General features: G+C 51.7%; 1 protein-coding gene across 4 annotated transcripts in view; it reads left to right on the top strand.

The window, feature by feature from the left end:
- Positions 1 to 17770, top strand: part of LOC118220575 (rho GTPase-activating protein 23-like) — an 88008-nt gene that overhangs the window by 58891 nt on the left and 11347 nt on the right. For 3 of the 4 annotated variants that reach the window (XM_035404475.1, XM_035404474.1, XM_035404471.1), the window contains exons 5-13: positions 956 to 1034; positions 2721 to 2781; positions 4297 to 5788; positions 12804 to 12959; positions 13640 to 13751; positions 14008 to 14047; positions 14388 to 14525; positions 16487 to 16816; positions 17448 to 17509. In XM_035404475.1, coding sequence (XP_035260366.1) covers positions 956 to 1034; positions 2721 to 2781; positions 4297 to 5788; positions 12804 to 12959; positions 13640 to 13751; positions 14008 to 14047; positions 14388 to 14525; positions 16487 to 16816; positions 17448 to 17509 — 2470 coding nt within the window. The remainder of the gene's footprint in view (positions 1 to 955; positions 1035 to 2720; positions 2782 to 4296; positions 5789 to 12803; positions 12960 to 13639; positions 13752 to 14007; positions 14048 to 14387; positions 14526 to 16486; positions 16817 to 17447; positions 17510 to 17770) is intronic. The other variant, XM_035404473.1, reaches the window with a different exon arrangement.

A 17770-nucleotide genomic window follows, 5' to 3' on the forward strand; every position in this document is an offset into this window, starting at 1 on the left:
TAAATACGCGGTTTCCATCCGAGAACGCTCTCCTTCTAACTCGTTTACACACACAAACACGCGCGTGCACACGCCCACGCAGACGCACGCACATGGACGAAAAGTCACAACAATGTGCGTATATAAGCAGCGCACGCACACCACCGTCAGGGAGTTAAACGCTCTGACAGAGGCCAGGTTTCTCAGAGCCAGCGGTCGTGTTTATGTGTTGCGGTTTGTTATGTGTGGGGGTATTATTAGTCCCTGCTGTATTCAGCTAAGGCCTATGACAAAAGCAGACACAAAATGGCAAACGATACCCGAAGCGGCGTGTAGCTCAGGAGCATCGGCGTGCCTGGACAGGAACTTTCGGGCCCTTCCATTCCTCCCTGCCCGGGATCAGCGCGAAGGGATGACTTCCTGTCGGTGTATGACTCACACTGACTGAACCCAGCTAACCTGGGCACCGTTCCTCTCGTAGCCAATTCGAGGAGTCACCGCCCACTACCCAGTAAACCTGCGCCGTGTCTTCTAATTTCCCCTCTCCCACCTCACGCGACCGCACGCATCACCGCACCTGCCGGCTGCAATCGCGCCCATTCGATGCCCGCCGGCCTGTTCCATTACCATGGAGGCCTGTGTCAGAGAGTTCCTGGAGGTATTTGCTTCCCAGGGTTTCCCAGAATTTGCTTTAATGACGATTCTCTGGGAAGCGGAGGCTCTCCCCCCTGAGGGCCTGACTGCATGGCGGCCTCTCTTAGAGACACAGAGAGGCCCGGGTGCAGCTAGCCTCGTAGCCGCCCTGCTCATGAGGGGCCACAGCGCCGGCCTCTGCCTGTGCTACGCGGCTCTGGGGAGGGGGGAGAGGCTTCAGCCTCTGGGCTGCGGTCATGGCGACAGAGTCGCTGGCTGCTTGAGTCTGGTTCACAGGAAGTGAGCGCGGGAGACGTCATGGGTCCTGTTCGTGTGCTTGCAGGGGACCGGCTGGTGAAGGTCAACGGGGAAAGCGTCCTGGGGAAGACCTACTCCCAGGTGATCGCCCTGATCCAGAACAGGTGAGGCCCCGGCGCTTTATGGACCCCAAGGTGTGGGGGAGGACAGAGGAATAGATGGGTGTGTGTGGTGGTGGTGGGGGGGGGGCGGTTCTGTAGAATCTTCTCACTGTTTCTCTTAGCTTATAGCTACTGCTAGCACATATACTGTGATTATAACCCTGATTCAGCTTTTATACTAGCTGTTACGGCTCTGATTCGTTATAACAAAAGCTGCTGCGATTCCTGTTGAATGAGACACATTCATTGTGTCTTATTCTGAAATTAACTAAACGCCTTTGACCATTTAGACACAATTTTAGTGTCAGTTGCTGATGACAATAACTTTTGCAACCTGAAAGTTTTCACAGAATTTAATAGTGTCTGGTGTCATAAACCCAGAAGGATTGTCTATACCTAATGTAAAAATAACCATATGGTAACATAATGGCACAAAATGGCTGTTTTCTGTAAGAGGCATTGAAGGAGGTGTGGAGGGAGAAAGACCCAGTGGCGAACAATAGGGGCACTGAAGGCAAAACGCATGCTGGGCTGAAGCACTGTAGGTTCATTTTACGGCTCCATGTACCCCGCCATCGGAAAAAAAACAGAAGCACAATGAGCGCGCTGACATACGCGGGGAGCCTGGTGGAAACGGCCTGTGATTGGGCGCATCGCAGAGTTATGTCTCTTTCATAAGCTTTTTTATTGCGTGGTTCAGAAATCCTTAACTAATCAAATCCTCAGCTGGTGACACATGCTGTGGAATTCATGCGATGTTCAGCCCTGACGACAAAAACACTCGGGGGCCTGACAGGAGCAAGGGTGGAGTGGAGGGCACAGAGTATTTATATGTAATCCAGCAATAAACAGCAATTTGGTGTGGTGATTATGTAGCGCGTGGCTAGGCTAACATAAAGTACGGACTACGGTGTTGTGTTGTGCTGTGACTTTCTCGTGCGGTGTTAAGGTTGTATTAATTCATATTGGGATTGTAATTCATTAATTCATAAATATAAATCAGCTTCTCTCAGTTCAGCAACATTTGGTGTTCGGCGACAAGTTGTATCGTTGTAACATCCGGTTGTGGAGTAATGCTTTCTGTCCTTATTCAAATCCGTCCCATGATGCAGCCTCTCTTAGCCCCTGAGTGGCTGAGCCTGTATGGGCACTCACTATGAGCACAAGCCAGTCCCTGACGGCAGTACAGCATGGGTTTGAGTCTCAGTTTTGTCAGGAGCCGAATTTAGCCACTGATTTGGGACCCAGAAAATGTTGTGCTGCCGCGAGAAAGATGGTTTTTAGTGGCCAGGCATCCTCAGGGTGCCATAGTATTAGAGCACGCACACACACACACACACACACCTCAGCTCTGGTACTTCATTGTGTGGAGCGTAGGTGGCACAGTCACCACTGCCAATTCCAATTTCACGCCTTCAGTAAATCCATGCAAATATTTGAAGGGTACCATATGCAAAAGATATATGATGAATTGAATGGTATTTGGACTGTATTGGAGTAAGTATTGGAAATACAATAAATGCCAATTCTTTGTGTATTGGTTCATGTGCCATGAAGCATTGAAGTGTCTTTATGATATATTTAAAATATATATATTTTCAGCATATTCTGTTTCCACAAGGGCTTTTTCATTCATCGTTTGTTTCCCTCTGCCCTCCTCCTCTTCCTCCTCCTCCTCTCTGTTTGCAGTGAGAGTGTCCTGGAGCTATCTATCATGCCAAAAGATGAAGATGTGCTGCAGCTGGTAAGTGTGAGTATGAGCTTTCTGTCTCGCTACAAACCCTCCCAAACGCACACTTTCCCTGACGCACGTACACACGAGTGCATACACACGTGCATGCATGCCCGAAACACAGGCACACACCTAAACACGCATTCACACACACACGCACACTCAGAATCACACACACACACACACACACACACACACACAAAATCACACACTCAGAATCACACTCACACACACACACAAAATCACACACTCACCCACACACACACACACAGGCAGAAGTGCACAGATAAATACACACACAGCCGACACACAGAAAAATTAGTTGTCTCTTATAGGACATACGTTCTCTTGTTCTCAAGAGTTTGAATGTCTGTTATATCACTTGAGATGCACATTGCACGGACAGACGTAGGCGAGCAGATGGAGGAAAAGAAAACAATGAGAACCTCGCTCGGCATGTGAGTCAGTTTGCCGAACCGCGAGGCATGCAGCGTTACATCACGAGCCGGTCGGGGACGGGAATCATAAGGGGATACCTGTCAGTATCTGTTGCTCAACGCACAAACAGACACACCGCACAAGTGCAAATAGCACGCAAACACACCGCCTTCCAACCCTACTCTCCCCCCTTCTGCCCTTCACAAGTACCCCCAGACCAGGCCCCTGCCCCCAGGCTCTCTCTCCCCTGCACACTACCCTTCTCTCATTGCCTGTATCAGCTGCATTCCTGGGGTGACATCACCAGCCCCCTAAACCACCCCCCCCCTCCCCTCCCCTCCCCTTCCCTCCCTCACTGCTGGTAGGCAGAGGGGCGGGGCCAGACTGAGGACACCACGCTGAGCCCAGCCGACAGAGAGAACGGAGAGAGAGTGGGAGAACGGACGAGGGAAGAGGCTCGGAAAGACTGAGATAAAGAGGAAAAAATAGAGGCGTCAAAAGCGTCCGGAAAGTTCCGGAAACCGCTTCTAACCGCTTCAGGGATATCCCGCGCTATTCTCAGAGCAGCCTTTATCTTCACACTCCTTCCCCCTCCCTCCTGAGGAAGGCAGTTTGGGGAGCCAGAGAGAGGATAGGAGAGCGACTGTTGCTTCCACACGCCGTCGAGGTAAAGCTCGAAGGGGCTTCTGTCTTCTCGCTCCGTTTAAATCCGCCATGCGCAGCCTTTCTCTGATTCCGTGCAGCCTTTCTCTGATTCCATGCAGCCTTTCGCGTGTCGGTTGATGCTGCCGGTTTCCTGGAAGGCTTTAATGTTTACTGCAGCTGGCAGGGTCTGCGGTGTTTGAGGTCGGTGTCGTACTCTTGGCCAGTAGTGATTAGAGGGCAGCTGCGTGTGTTGGCAAGTCAGACGGTTGTGTTCTAGGCACCGTGTGTGGAAGCAGAGGAGTCCCGCTTCAGCTGGTAGATAAGAACGGGAGGTCTTGGCTCGGTTCCGTCTGGCTCTTTCTCCCCTCTGTCGCTCCTCTTCCTCCCCCCCTGTCCCTCCTCTTCCTCCCCGCAGCACCTCTGAGCGCGTTCCCCCTTTCTCCCGCGCAGGCGTACTCCCAGGATGCCTACCTGAAGGGCAATGAGCCGTACACGGGCGGAGCCCAGAACCTTCCGGACCCGCCGCCCGCCTCCTACCCTCGCGGCAAGACCCAGCAGCCCCCCGCCGGGTCCCCTCCCATGGGCCAGAACCAGCTGGACAACTGGGCCTGCGGGCCGTCCCCTCCGCTGGACAACCGCTCCGGCGCGGGCGGCGCCGGGGGCCGGCAGGAGGGGCGGGGCCCGGAGCCGGGGGCGGGCCCCGGAGCCGTCAGCCCCGCCCAGCACGGCGCGAGCGGGCCGCCGGCGCGGGGCCGCTCGTCGTCCTCGGGGTCGGCCCTGGCGAGCCCGCTGTACTTCCACTTCGCCAACCACAACGCCGCCATCGCCTCGGCCTCGCAGCCCCACCCCCACCCCCACCCCCGCGGCGCCGGCGGCGGAGGCCTGAGCAACAGCGAGCGCTGCCAGCAGGCCCTGACGGACTGGTACTACAGCCAGGTGCCCGAGCGCGCCGCCGTGTCCGCCATGCCCCCGCGCCACCGCAGCTACTCGCAGGACCGGCTGGCCGAGCTGGGGGCGGGGCTGGGCCACCACCGGGCCGGCTGGCCCCACAGCGCCTCCCAGGACACCCTGCTGCTGCTGCAGCAGCCCGGCTCCGCCCCCCACGCCGACCCCTACTGGGGCTGGGGCGCCCCCTACGGGCAGCCCACGTGCCGGGCGCGCTCGGAGAACCAGCTGGCGGCCGCGTACGAGCGCTACGGCCGCTCCACGGAGGCGCTGGACCGGGCGGCGGCAACGGCGCTGGTCTCGCCCCGGCTGGAGCGGCCGGCCTGGCTGCAGCAGGCCCCGCCCGGGGCCGAGGGCCAGCAGAGGCCCTCGGGGAACCACCGCGACGGCGCTGCGGCGCCCCCCGCTGGCCGGCAGACCCAGCAGCAGCAGCAGCAGCAGCAGCAGCAGGCGGCGGCGGGCCGCTCCCAGCCGCGCCGGCTCCCGCCGCAGACGATGGACGACCAGCCGGTGGGCTACCGCAGCTACAGCCCGTCCTTCTACCGCAAGGCGGGCCGCCTGATGCAGGCCCACTCCTTCAGGGACCCCGCCTACTCGGGGCCCCACTTCTCCTGGACGCCCACCCCCAAAACCAGCCCCCCGGACGGCGTCTCGCCCGCCCCGCCCCCGCCCGGCTCCTCGTCCCCGCCCGACCCCCGGGACGGGACGGACCGCGAGCGGGCGGGGCCGGGGCTGGAGGTGGGCGTGGCCCAGGCTCAGGAGGTGGTGCTGCGGCAGAAGCCGCCCACTGGGAGGCGGACCTCCCACGCCCTGCGCCACCCGCACTACGCGCTGCCCGTCGACGCCGCCGAGCCGCCCGGCTTCCCCGCCGAGCCCCGGGACGCCGCCGCCGCGCCCGCCGCCCCGCCCCCGGGAGACGCCCCCGCCCGCCGAGCCAATGGCAGCTTGCCTCCTCTCCCGGTGGAGGACGACTCGCTGGCCTCCATCCCGTTCATAGGTGAGTGCGTCCCTCCGTCACTCTGATCCAAACCGACCCTGTAGGGATGGGTGTGGCCAGAGTGGGCCACGCCCACCTCAATAGCGTCCTGGCCCACCCATTTACCTGAACCACCACACCTGGGCAGTTCTGACCCACCAATTTCTATGTAGGTCCAACTATGTGAATATTTCAGGCTACGCTGCTGATCCAGTTAGCGGTGTCCCACACACTCTGCATTGATACTCTACTATGACTCACTGGAACACACTCTACAGGGAAGCAGTCTGCCTCTGCTGTAACATACTCTACAGTGACACACACTGCATTGTGACACTATAGTGACACACTCAACAGTGATACTGTGCATCTGACACACTTTACACTGATACTCTGGAGTGACACTTGGCACTGATACTCTGTAGTGACATTCTGCACTGATACACTGCACTGACACAGTGCACTAATACTCTGTATTTGAGGCACTCAGCACTGATACTCTGCAGTGACACAGTGCACTAATACTCTGTATCTGAGGCACTCATCACTGATACTCTGCAGTGACACAGTGCACTGATACTCTGTATCTGAGGCACTCAGCACTGATACTCTGCAGTGACACTCAGCATTGGTACTCTGCAGTGACATTCTGCACTGGTACTCTGCAGTTACATTCACTGATGCTCTGGAGTGACACAGTGCACTGGTACTCTGCAGTAATACACTGCATTGATACTCTGTAGTGACATAGTGCACTGATACTCTGTAGTGACATAGTGCACTGATACTCTGTAGTGACATAGTGCACCGATACTCTGTATTGACAGACTTTGCATTGGTACTCTGCAGTGAAGCTCTCTTGTTTGTCTGCTGCCCTCACTCTGAACTTGTGACCTGCTTTGCCTTCTTTGCATGAGGCGATGAGCTCAGTGAGGCTCGACAGGGTAGCGTGTTCAAAAAAACGTGTGTCCTGCACCTCGTCTAGCTCTCCCCAGCTCTCCTCAGGCGCGTGCGCCTCCTCTCGCTCTCCCCAGCTCTCCTCAGGCGCGTGCGCCTCCTCTAGCTCTCCCCACAGACTGCTCTTTCCTCTTCAGATACCACAGAGTGCCTGTTTCTCACAGTCTGCTGCCTTAAATATACCTGCTGCTTACAACGGAAGTGGCAAGAGAGGATTGGCACTAGCCTGTTCCACAGTTTGTCTAACTGCTGCTTTCACGCAACATACACACACACAAACACACACACATACACACAGACACACATCTGCACATGCCCATATATACATACATACCTACCTGTATGGAAAAGTAATATGTGTAAATATATGGGAAATTCAAAATCTATTTAAATATATTTTTTGTAATATATGTATGAACTTAAATGTATTTTAAAATATATGTGTAAAGTGCACATATGCCTCACAGCATTATTATATTCAAATATATGTACATACATGTCATAAATATTCAGCGGCCAATTGTGAATATTTAGATATTTTCACAATATATTTTAAATGTATGTAAATATATGATGCAAAATATAAGTACATATGTTAAAATACACATTGTCCCAATATATTTCCATATATAATTGTTCTGTTTGGGCACACGCACACGCGCACGCGCTCACACACGCACACACTCAGAGGCAGGGTCCACCTCTAATCTGGGCATCGGCGTAACAGCTGGTCATACTTGTTGAATACCGGTCGCCTCACGATTCTGAATATAGAAATTGAGTGATGCTGAAGCCAAGGTTCTGTTAGCAGGGTGATGGATGCTGCGTGTGCCGTGATAGCGAGGCGCTCAAAGCAGGGCTGACGACATCCGTCGGCCGTCGCCCGCTTCATTTCTTTCCCCCGCGCTCATCGGGTTTATTACGGCTTTCCCTTCATTTCCAGTCTGCGACTTGCATAATGTCGGCAACTCCACAGATGCCCAAACAATGAGTCTTGCCTGAGATTTGATGCCTCATTAACTGTTAATACTCGGTTTTCCCCTCTTCATCCATTTCCCCGAAAGTCTACCTTGGAATGGAAAATGGGGAGGGCAACGTGGCTCAGACATCTAACGAAATACCGTAATTCGCCGAGTCTTTATGCGAAACGGAGCAAAGCGTGATTACGGTTTTGTGTAATCTGGGAATGGTAGTGTAGCAGTTGTGCGACTCCTTTCCGAGAATCGCGAACGTGAATCTGCCAGCGAAGCGTGCCGAAATGCCGGAGTGAAAGCTGCACGCGGAGAGGCGGGGTCAGGAGCTCCGGCTCCGCGGTCGTGTTGCGGCTCGCTCGCATTACTCACCTGCCGCCACCGTGGAAACGTGCCGGCTGGCCAGCCGTAATTCCTCCCCCCCCCCCCCCCAACTCCCACTTTGCATGGCAAAACACGGAGCTGTCACATGATCCTTTCCTTCTCTCAGCGACCTGATCCGAGGTCAGTGGGGAGAGTTGAAGTGGTGTAAATCTAAGGGGTGGCGTCTGGCAAACAGCCTCAGCCATAGCTGCCTCTGGTGGGGAAAAGGCTTTAGTTGGACAAACAAAACATGTGCAGTAATTAGCCCTTTAAAGGTTAACATGCTTTGTTCGTCCATTCACTTTCCCTGTGTTCTGTTCTCTTCTAGAAGCACCAAAAGTAGTTTTAACAGAGTTTTTATCTGCAGTCTCATTTGCTTGTTATAAACTGGATGCTGTTATACCAATTGGTTTCAGCCATCATCCCTGCAAATGTAAGGCGTTGTCACAGTGTTGCTTTGATAATGTAGAAATGTTACTCTGCTGCTGAAATGTTACAGAGAACTTGAAATTATTGACAGATGTAGTCAGCCAATTTCCACATTAGATTCTCTGGATATGTTTTTGCTCTTCACGTGGAGATCGAGGGGAACTTTAGACGAGCGCGGTGGTGTGAAGGTTTGTTTGGCTCCGACACGGGCTGCAGCATCAATGGCCAACAAGTCAGAACAGCTCGGCGGATCAGCGCATGCAGACGGAACCCTCAGCGGAGGGAGAAGCAAAACAACGTCGAGCTGCGGCGGGAGGGCGAAGAATTACCCGAAACTCGACTTTGGGTGCTGCAAGCCGAGGCACGCCTAATGGCTGAAGACTGAAACTAGGACACGTTCAGTTGAAGGGCCCATCTCTCTCTCTCTCTCTCTCTCTCTCTCTCTCTCTCTCTCTCTCTCTCTCTCTCTCTCTCTCTCTCTTTCTCTCTCTCTCTCTCTCTCTCTCTCTCTCTCTCTCTCTCTCTATCTCTCTCTCTCTCTCTCTGTCTCTCATATAATGTCTAACTCTGGACGTTGTCAGACGCTGTATGTATGGCTGCAGTATCGGCTAGTGCCGGCGGTCAATCCGAACGAGGTTTGGGGGGGGGGGGGGGGGTGAATGGTATGCTTGTATGCAGTGTCCCCCTATCTGATGTTATTGTTGAATGACTCTGCCACAGTCAGTCACAGCCATGTGCCATTTGTTTACTTTGAAAACAGTGTTGGGGTGTCTCATGAGGGGAGAATATTGGGATTCTCTGTGTCCACCTCTAGTATCTGACTCTCTTATCTGGTAGCATTATGATTGTATGAAGAATTAGGCATCAAGTTCAGTTTCTGGTCTGGCGAGTCGTTTGCTGAACCTGGTGTGCTAAGAGAATGGGATAAGGACTTTCAGAAGGGAGCATAAATGTATGATGTAAGAGTTAGGGGAACTGAGTCAGGTGAAATGATAAAAGGTCTCTTTCTCTGATGGACCAACGTACATGCTGTCTCATTGCAGTGTCTGTGCTTGTAAGAGGTCCTCGGTTGCGAGGGTGAATTTAAGGGTGGGAGAGGGTGTGGCCACTGTTGGGCTTCCTTGGCTCATTGGTGCAACACGATGTCACTCATGGACGATGGTCTCTGTGACGGTCAAGGCAGCTGTCCTGGGCTCCCATGATCCCAGTGTAGAGGAGGCCTGAAAGAGAATCATGTAGAGGAAAAAGAGGCCGGATTCATCCAAGGCGCCTGTACGGGGTCAAAGGTGAATAGGTTCATTTAGATACTCTAGGAGGTCCCATTTAAGGCTGTGATGGATTTGACTTTGTCAAACTGTGCAGACAGCAGCACAGGCAAGCCTGAGTGGAGTAGACTCTCCAACGCCATAGGATAGGGGGTGTCATTTGTGATAGTGCTCGCTATGGAGATTTCCATGTCATATGTACTATGACAGTGAGCTAGTCCAGGCTTCGACACTACGCCCCATTGTCTCCTATGGCTTCCTTCAAGATCTGGAATGTTCCATAGAATGGCTCTTGGTCGTGGAAAAATAGCGGATGCACTTGGTGGACAAATCTTTCTTCGGCCATTCTGTGTCTACTCTTTTCTGCAGCCCTCTGGACTCCACGCATTTCCCTTCTCTGTTTCCACACATTCTCAGTTTGTGATGTCACCACGGAACCATGTGTGGATAGATTTAAACAATCTTTATGTTAGAACACATTTTATTTAGCCTTGCGCCCTTTTCGGCAGGATGGCTATCGCTTCGATGGCTGAGGTGTAGCCTCGTTTAGCTTAGCGTGCGTTGCGCTTTCCAGCCCTGAAACGAACAGAAGCCGAACGTTACAGGGTTGTGTTCGATGAGAAGACTCCCGCGCACCCTGTAGAGTAGCAGCTATCTCCCGATAAAGGAAGTGGGGTCTGTGTGTGGGGCCGTGGTGCGGTCGCAGCGGGGTTAATAACACCCTTTGTTAAATGTGCGGCGGGCCTATTTCTGGTGCCCGCTGGTAAACAGGCGGATTCCAGTCATTTCTGCCCTCGCTCCTCACCGGGCTGTGAATAGCAGGCCTGTTCGTGCGCGGGGTCTGAGGGGGGAGCCGGTGTCCGCTCCACGGGGAGACAGAGAGAAAGCAGGGGAAGAGTGAAGGGAACGGAAACAGCGAACGCTACGTTGCGCGCTGCCGCGTACGTCTTAGCAACAAAGGCGTCTTGATTCTATGTACAGAGCGAGAGAAATCAAAGAGGGGTGTTTGAATTGGACGGTGGGGGGGGGAAAGAAAGGCTGTTAATTGGACGGAGGGAGCGAAAGAGAGGGTGGAGAGTGGGGTATTTGAATTGAATTTGAGAGAATAGAAGAAAGAGGGAGAGTTCTCTAGAGTGGTACTCTGCTGCCCCCTGCTGCCCTGAAAGAGAGTTGCGCAGGGATCTAAGGCTAAGTAAAGAGGAAATGAAAATGAGTTTGGAATAGATTCAGAATAACTGTGCTGCTGGCATATGAGGCATGCTACTCTGCACACTTTTTGCAGAGTAGCATGAGTTGCTTTTGAAGATTAGAGAATTCATAGTGCTTTTTGAGGAAGAGGAATAGAGGATCTTCTCGTTTCCGGTCGCCTCAGTGTTTGTCCCTGTTGATCATCCTTTCGTTAGTGTTAGGGGGCCATTGTCACCTCTTTGATTGGGTGCTCCAGAGTGGTGTGAGGAAGAACACCTGGGAGGCATAGCCAGGCAGCTGGAATATCCCGTTAAGATGGCAAACATGCTTTCCTGTGTCATGTTATGGCAATAAAGTGCAAAGAGTGCATTTCAACATCTAGAAAATTATAGAAATGAAGCAGCACTCATGCACACACACACACACACACACACTCTCTCTCTCTCTCTCAAATATGCACACATACACAGACGCGCACTTGAAGAACTGAAACTTTTCTCTCTGAAAAAAAACATCTCACATTTCTCTTTGACTCATTTTGTCATTTCACATCGAGCCTGAAGGCGCAGTTCAATGGTGGGTCTAGGTTTCTGTCTTTCTGTCCCTCTCTGTCTCTCTGTCCGTTTGTCCGGAGATTTCTTTTCAGCTGTAATGAATCCCTCTGTGTGCCCAGCGCTGGCTGGGTTCTGTGGCCTCTGTGAGATACCTGCTGTCTGTGCGTCTGTAGGTGACAGTCCCCTATGTGTGTAACAGCCCTCTTCCCCCAACACAGGAGGCGCCAGAGAGTACTGCACTGTGGAGTGTGTGCGTGCGCGTGTGTGTGTGTGTGTGTGCGTGTGTGTGTGTGTGTGTGTATGACTGCGGTTTGATGTGCAGGGTAAGTTGGCAGTTCACCATGGGCAAAATGTAGTTATTTCACTGCTTGCTTTACTACTGCATTTAATAAAGTGTAATATATTGGCAGTGTGTTACAGTAGACCATCTGAGCTTACAGAAGTACTGTACATCTACTGTACACCTTGATATAATCTATAAGTACATAGAATTCCATGTACTGTATAATTCTGATTAATAGGTGGAAAACACTATAGTCATCATGAACACCTGGGCCAAATTATTATAATGTGCCTGGTTTATATATATCATATTTTCTCAACATTCAGGTTTAATTGAAATATTGCTGTCCATCACTATTTGTTTTTATGGTATTGTAATAGCATTGCAATTCTTAAATGTTGTATGCTACATTCGTGTAGTTATTCTTATTATCCAAATAGCCACCATATTTAAAGTGCAGTATTGTTTAAATGTTTATTCCTTACTTAGCAAATGCTCTTTTCTAGAGTGACTTACACAACTTTTACATTGCATCCATTTATACAGCTGGATATATACTGAAGCAATGCAGGTTGAGAATATAAGGATACAATGGCAATGTTACACCTGGGAATTGAACCTGTGACCTTTAGGGTACAAGACCAGTTCCTTACCCATTATAAATAATAACAACACTTAAATCTTTCTCCGTTGTTGAAAACAATATCTTGGCAATTCATTAATAAGAGAACAGAGACATCCTGAAATACATAAGAACATGGTGCACTGCTAAGTATGTATGTGTATGTATGTGTCTGTGTGTGCTTGTGTGTGTGTGTGTGTGTGTCTGTGTGTGCTTGTGTGTGTGTGTGTGTGTCCAGTTTCGTCCACACGCGTACAGGCGTGTTCTCAGTGTAGCTGTGTGTTTATGTCTAGTCCCTGTAGAGTAACCCGGCAGTGCCTCATGGCCCTGCTTCTCTGTCCCCTCCTAAACCCCCCCCTCCCTCCTCCTTCGACCAACCCCCCCCCCCCCCCCCGACCCCGCAGATGAGCCGACGAGCCCGAGCGCCGACCTGCGTGCCCGCCACGTGCCCGCCTCCTCGGTGGTATCCAGCGCCATGAGCTCCGCGCCCGTCGTCACCACCAGCCCCGTCTCCCCCACCTTCACTTTCCCCCTCACAAGGCTCTTCTCCCACGACTGCAGTGAGTGTTACCCCACCCCCCCCACCCCAACCCTACCCAACCCAACCTCCCACTGCACGCCCTTGCATGCCCGCACGATTCGCCCACGCCGTGCTCTGCCCCCTCCCCCCGCGGGTAGGGGCGGGGCCAAGGGACTCTCTGGACGCTCCTCCTGTCTGACCAGGCTTGACCAGGCCTGACCAGGCCACCCGCCGCAGACAGTAGAGTACGAATGCCCTGGCTGTGAGAGAAAGAGGCTCACTGTCTGAGCACGGCCTGGCTTCAGCGTCTGATTGGTTAGCGCTGACGGACGCGTGCCTGTTCCACCCACGGGCTCATTACTGCTTTCCTAATTGAAATGTGGACAGAATGAAGACAAAATTTCATCCTGTTTGGCTTCAAATGAAAGACGTGATATGAGCTGCGATTACAGGAACATCCACATGGGGGTCCTTCGGACCACGCGATGGGCAAAGTGACCTGCAGTGGCCGCGGGCTCCCAGTAACCCTAACCTCCCTCTTTCCCTCCCTCCTTCCCGGCGACAGTCCCCCCTCCTCTGCTCCGTCCGTGCCTGTCCTCCCTTCTCCTTCTCCTCCTCTCTCACTGCTGTTTTTTTTTTTTTCGTCAACCCAGGTAACAGCGTCCAAGGTCCTCTCGGCTCTTACGTCTCCTCCGTCTCTCCCTCTTTGTTTCTGAGCAGGCAGTATCAAGGCCAGCCGTCGCTCTTCCTACCTGCTGGCCATCACCACGGAGCGCTCCAAGTCATGTGACGAGGGCCTGAACACCTTCCGGGAGGAGGGCCGCGTCTTCTCGTGAGTTCTGAGACGGGGCTGAAGGCTCCCTTTAGTATGGACAGTATGGGTGGAGGGGGAGAGTAGATATGGGTTGGGGTTTTTGTCCTGTTTGGGGTGTCTGTTGTTGTGAACTGTGAACTCTCTTGTGTGGGTCAGCTTCATACTATTTCAAAGCAGAACACTGTATAAATAATAATAATATAATAAATAAAATATAGTACATTTTAACCTCTTAATTTGAATCCACGTTAACTAGCTTCCTTTCTCTCTTCAGGAGACTACCAAAAAGAGTTAAAAGCTTTTTCACTGATGGGGTGAGTTTTCGCATCGACAGTGTTAATGCTGTTATCCCTGCATAACCAGTTTTCACAACATACTAATTATATTTCTCCCCAGAATATAAACGCAAAACAGGCTATAACGGTTATGATTATACTTTACGTTAACTTCTAATGATAGCTATTACCAGAATTTATTGTTCCAGTGACGATGTACTGTTACAGCCTGCTTCATGGAGCAGATATAATGTCCTTTCAGTGGAGAGACAGCAGGTTTCCTAATAAATGAATGTGCCATTGGCTGGACTGCAGATGCAGCCTGTGAGTGTGTACGGCTTCATTGCGTTGGTCATGTGAGTTCCTGTCTGTGTGTCAGTCCCTGGACAGCCTGGGCTCCGCTGAGGAAGCCCGCTCCAAGCGCCACTCCACCTCGGAGCTGGGAAACATCTCCTTCAGCGACGTGCGCAAGGAGGGCTGGCTGCACTACAAGCAGATCCTCACCGAGAAGGGCAAGGTGAGGCCCCCTGCCCACAGGGGCACTGCGGGAGATGTGGGGCATTGTGGGAGCTGGTACAGGGCATTGTGGGAGCCGGTACATGGCATTGTGGGAGCCGGTACATGGCATTGTGGGAGCCGGTACATGGCAATGTGGAAGCGGGGTATTGTCGGAAATGACGTGGGACTTTGTGGGAACTGGCACGGGGCATTATGGGAACCGACGCTGGGCATTGCGAGAACCAATGCAGGGCATTGTGGGAGCCGATGCGGGGCATTGTGGGAGCCGAGGCAGGGCATTGTGGGAGCCGAGGCAGGGCATTGTGGGAAACATTGGGCATTATGGGACCCGATGCAGGGCACTGTGGGAGCCGATGCGGGGCATTATGGGAGCCGAGGCAGGGCATTGTGGGAACCAATGCAGGGCATTTGTGGGAGCCGATGCAGGGCATTTTGGGAGACGTTGGGCATTGTGGGAGCCACCGTGGGGCATTGTGGGAGCCACCGCGGGGCATTATTGGAGACGTGGAGTTTTGTCAGAGCCGGCGCCGGGCATTGTGGGAGCGGGACGGGTGCACGTACCGGTGAAGCAGCGGAATCAATAGAGGTGGATTTGCATCTGATGAATGAGCTGTTGTGAAGAGGTCAGAACGGAAAGGCTGATAGCTGTGGGAGGGGCAGGGCTGGCCCAATTCTGTCCAAAGGGCACCTAAGGCCAAATTCTGAAACAATATCATTGCTTTACCTCTCGGTTATCTATTAACTCTACGTACTGTCTGACTGGAGCTCAGTGCCGGCAGAGTCTGGAGCACGAGTGGATAGACGTATCTATAAAACTGCTGCTAATTGTCCTTATCCGGTTTTATTACTATTGTGTCACGTTTTAAGTGTGAACCCACACACCTGTTACTCACCTCATTGTCACCCGACTGCATCTAATGGGTCAGCATTCTCCTTGTGTGCTTTGCATGAAGTAACTTAAGTAACACAGTTTATTATTAATGATTATGGTTCCACCATTAATAGCGCTTTCGGTTATATCATCTGTCTTGATTTTATAGTAAGCATTTTTTCACATGCAGTGCACAAAGGGTATAAAACTGGTGCCTTGTGTTATATTTGAATTAATCTGCTTCCCAGGATTGGTCCTCAAATTGACTCACTTGGCAGTCGCACAAAAAAAACTATTTTCGGGTTTTAGACAGTTGGCGGATTATTATTTTCATACTCTACTAGAGCTTGGAGCTCTGATGTTTTCTAAAATAAATAAGTCATGAAATTGCAATACATTCCCTGATTTTTAAAAAGTTAACTTTTTTTAGGTTTTAAGTTCTTTAACAGTAAATCCCGAATGCCAGTGAAATCCCTTAAATACAATTAATAGGCCTGACCAAACACTTTTTAGATTCAAACAAACTCTTTCCTGGAGTAATATTTCTCTTAGAACTGGCCTGGTTGTCTGTCATGCCCCTCCTTATTGTAGTTAGACCACATTTATTAGGGGATGTTGAAATTCTAAGATGGCTTCTCCCTCCACTTATTAAGAAGGGACAGAGCGCAGCTGTTAGCCTGGGTGTGAGAGCTAGCAGTGACGCATTACATTACATTACAGGCATTTAGCAGACCACTGGCATCTTATCCAGAGCGACTTACACAACATTACATAGCATTTACATTGCATCCATTTGTACAATCGAATATATACTGAAGCAATGCAGGTTAAGTACCTTGCTCAAGGGTAAAATGGCATTGTCACTACCCGGGAATCGAACCTGCGACCTTTAGGTTACAAGACCAGTTTCTTACCCGTTACACTACATTACATTACATTACAGGCATTTAGCAGACGCTCTTATCCAGAGCGACGTACAACAAGTGCATTAGTTCAAGGTGCAGAGGTGCAAAAGAAACACTAGAGTGAAGAACACATCGCCGCTCCACTGACCGCCTGCTGTCCCTCTCTCCGTGTCCGTCTCGCAGAAGGTGGGCGGCGGCATCCGGCCGTGGAAGCACGTGTACTCGGTGCTGCGCTCGCACTCGCTCTTCCTCTACAAGGACAAGCGGGAGGCGGTCATGCACAGCGCGGCGGCGGCCGGCAGTGGGGCCGGGGGGGCGGGCCACGGCGAGGACGAGCAGCCAATCAGCATCCGCGGCTGCCTGGTGGACATCGCCTACAGCGAGACCAAGCGCAAGCACGCGCTGCGCCTGACCACGCAGGACTTCTGCGAGTACCTGCTGCAGGCTGAGGACCGCGACGACATGCTCGGCTGGATCAAGGTCATCCGCGAGAACAGCAAGACCGACAGCGAGGTCAGGGGAAGCGCGAACGGAGCGTTCGTCTCACGGTCGAACGCTCCATCTCTGCCCCCCCCCCCCTCCCCATCCCTGTGCCTGTCACACTCTGTGCTCTAAGAGGTTTTAATGTGCATTCTCCCTGAACATACATTAATGTGCGCGTTCCCCACTTTGGTTTCTGTTCACTCTAACCGGAGTTGAAAATTGACACGTTATTTATTTGTTGCTTCTCGCACAAAATTACGAGTTCACTGGATGCTGAAGATAAGTGATGTAAGTGTGTGTAAGCAGTTGTTTGAGGCCGTGAACGCTGGAGGTTGGTTGAAGGCACACTGGAGATATAATTTATGACGGCCTGCATTACCTTGAGGTTCCTGAATGGTTTATTGACAGCTCCTGGAGATCAGCTTTTAATGGGGATGAATCTCTCAGGGATTTGTGTTCATTTCTATTGAGTGCTGCTCCGAATCTTTCTTAGATATCAAATCAATAGAAGCTGTGTGTTTATCATATTTTTTTAGCCTTCAGAACGTTATGGGTACATTTCTGTTGTGAAGAATCTGTACATTTGAACAGCATTAGCGCGCACTTTAACTGTACACATTCGTCTCCCGCGGCGTGAGCACTCTTAACATTTCTATTTCAGGATCTGAGCTTCTCTCGGCAAGCACTTATCAATAAGAAGCTGAACGACTACAGGAAGCACAGGTGGGTACACCTGAGAGAGCAAAAGAGAGAGAGAGAAGGAGAGATGAGGGCCCTGTATAGCTTTCTAGGCTAATGCACAATATACTGCAATTCATATCTTGTGTTTTTAAAGCTGGATCTGTCACTTGACTCCATTTAACGTTAACTCCTGTTTATATGGCAAATTGATTGTTACTGATGTCCTCGTGCTATTCTCGACCACAACAGGATGTAATACGTGAGGGTTTAATTGAATCCGGGCCATAATTAAAGTAATTAGCT

This window comes from Anguilla anguilla, chromosome 2, assembly GCF_013347855.1.
Source record: "Anguilla anguilla isolate fAngAng1 chromosome 2, fAngAng1.pri, whole genome shotgun sequence".
NCBI lineage: Eukaryota > Metazoa > Chordata > Actinopteri > Anguilliformes > Anguillidae > Anguilla > Anguilla anguilla.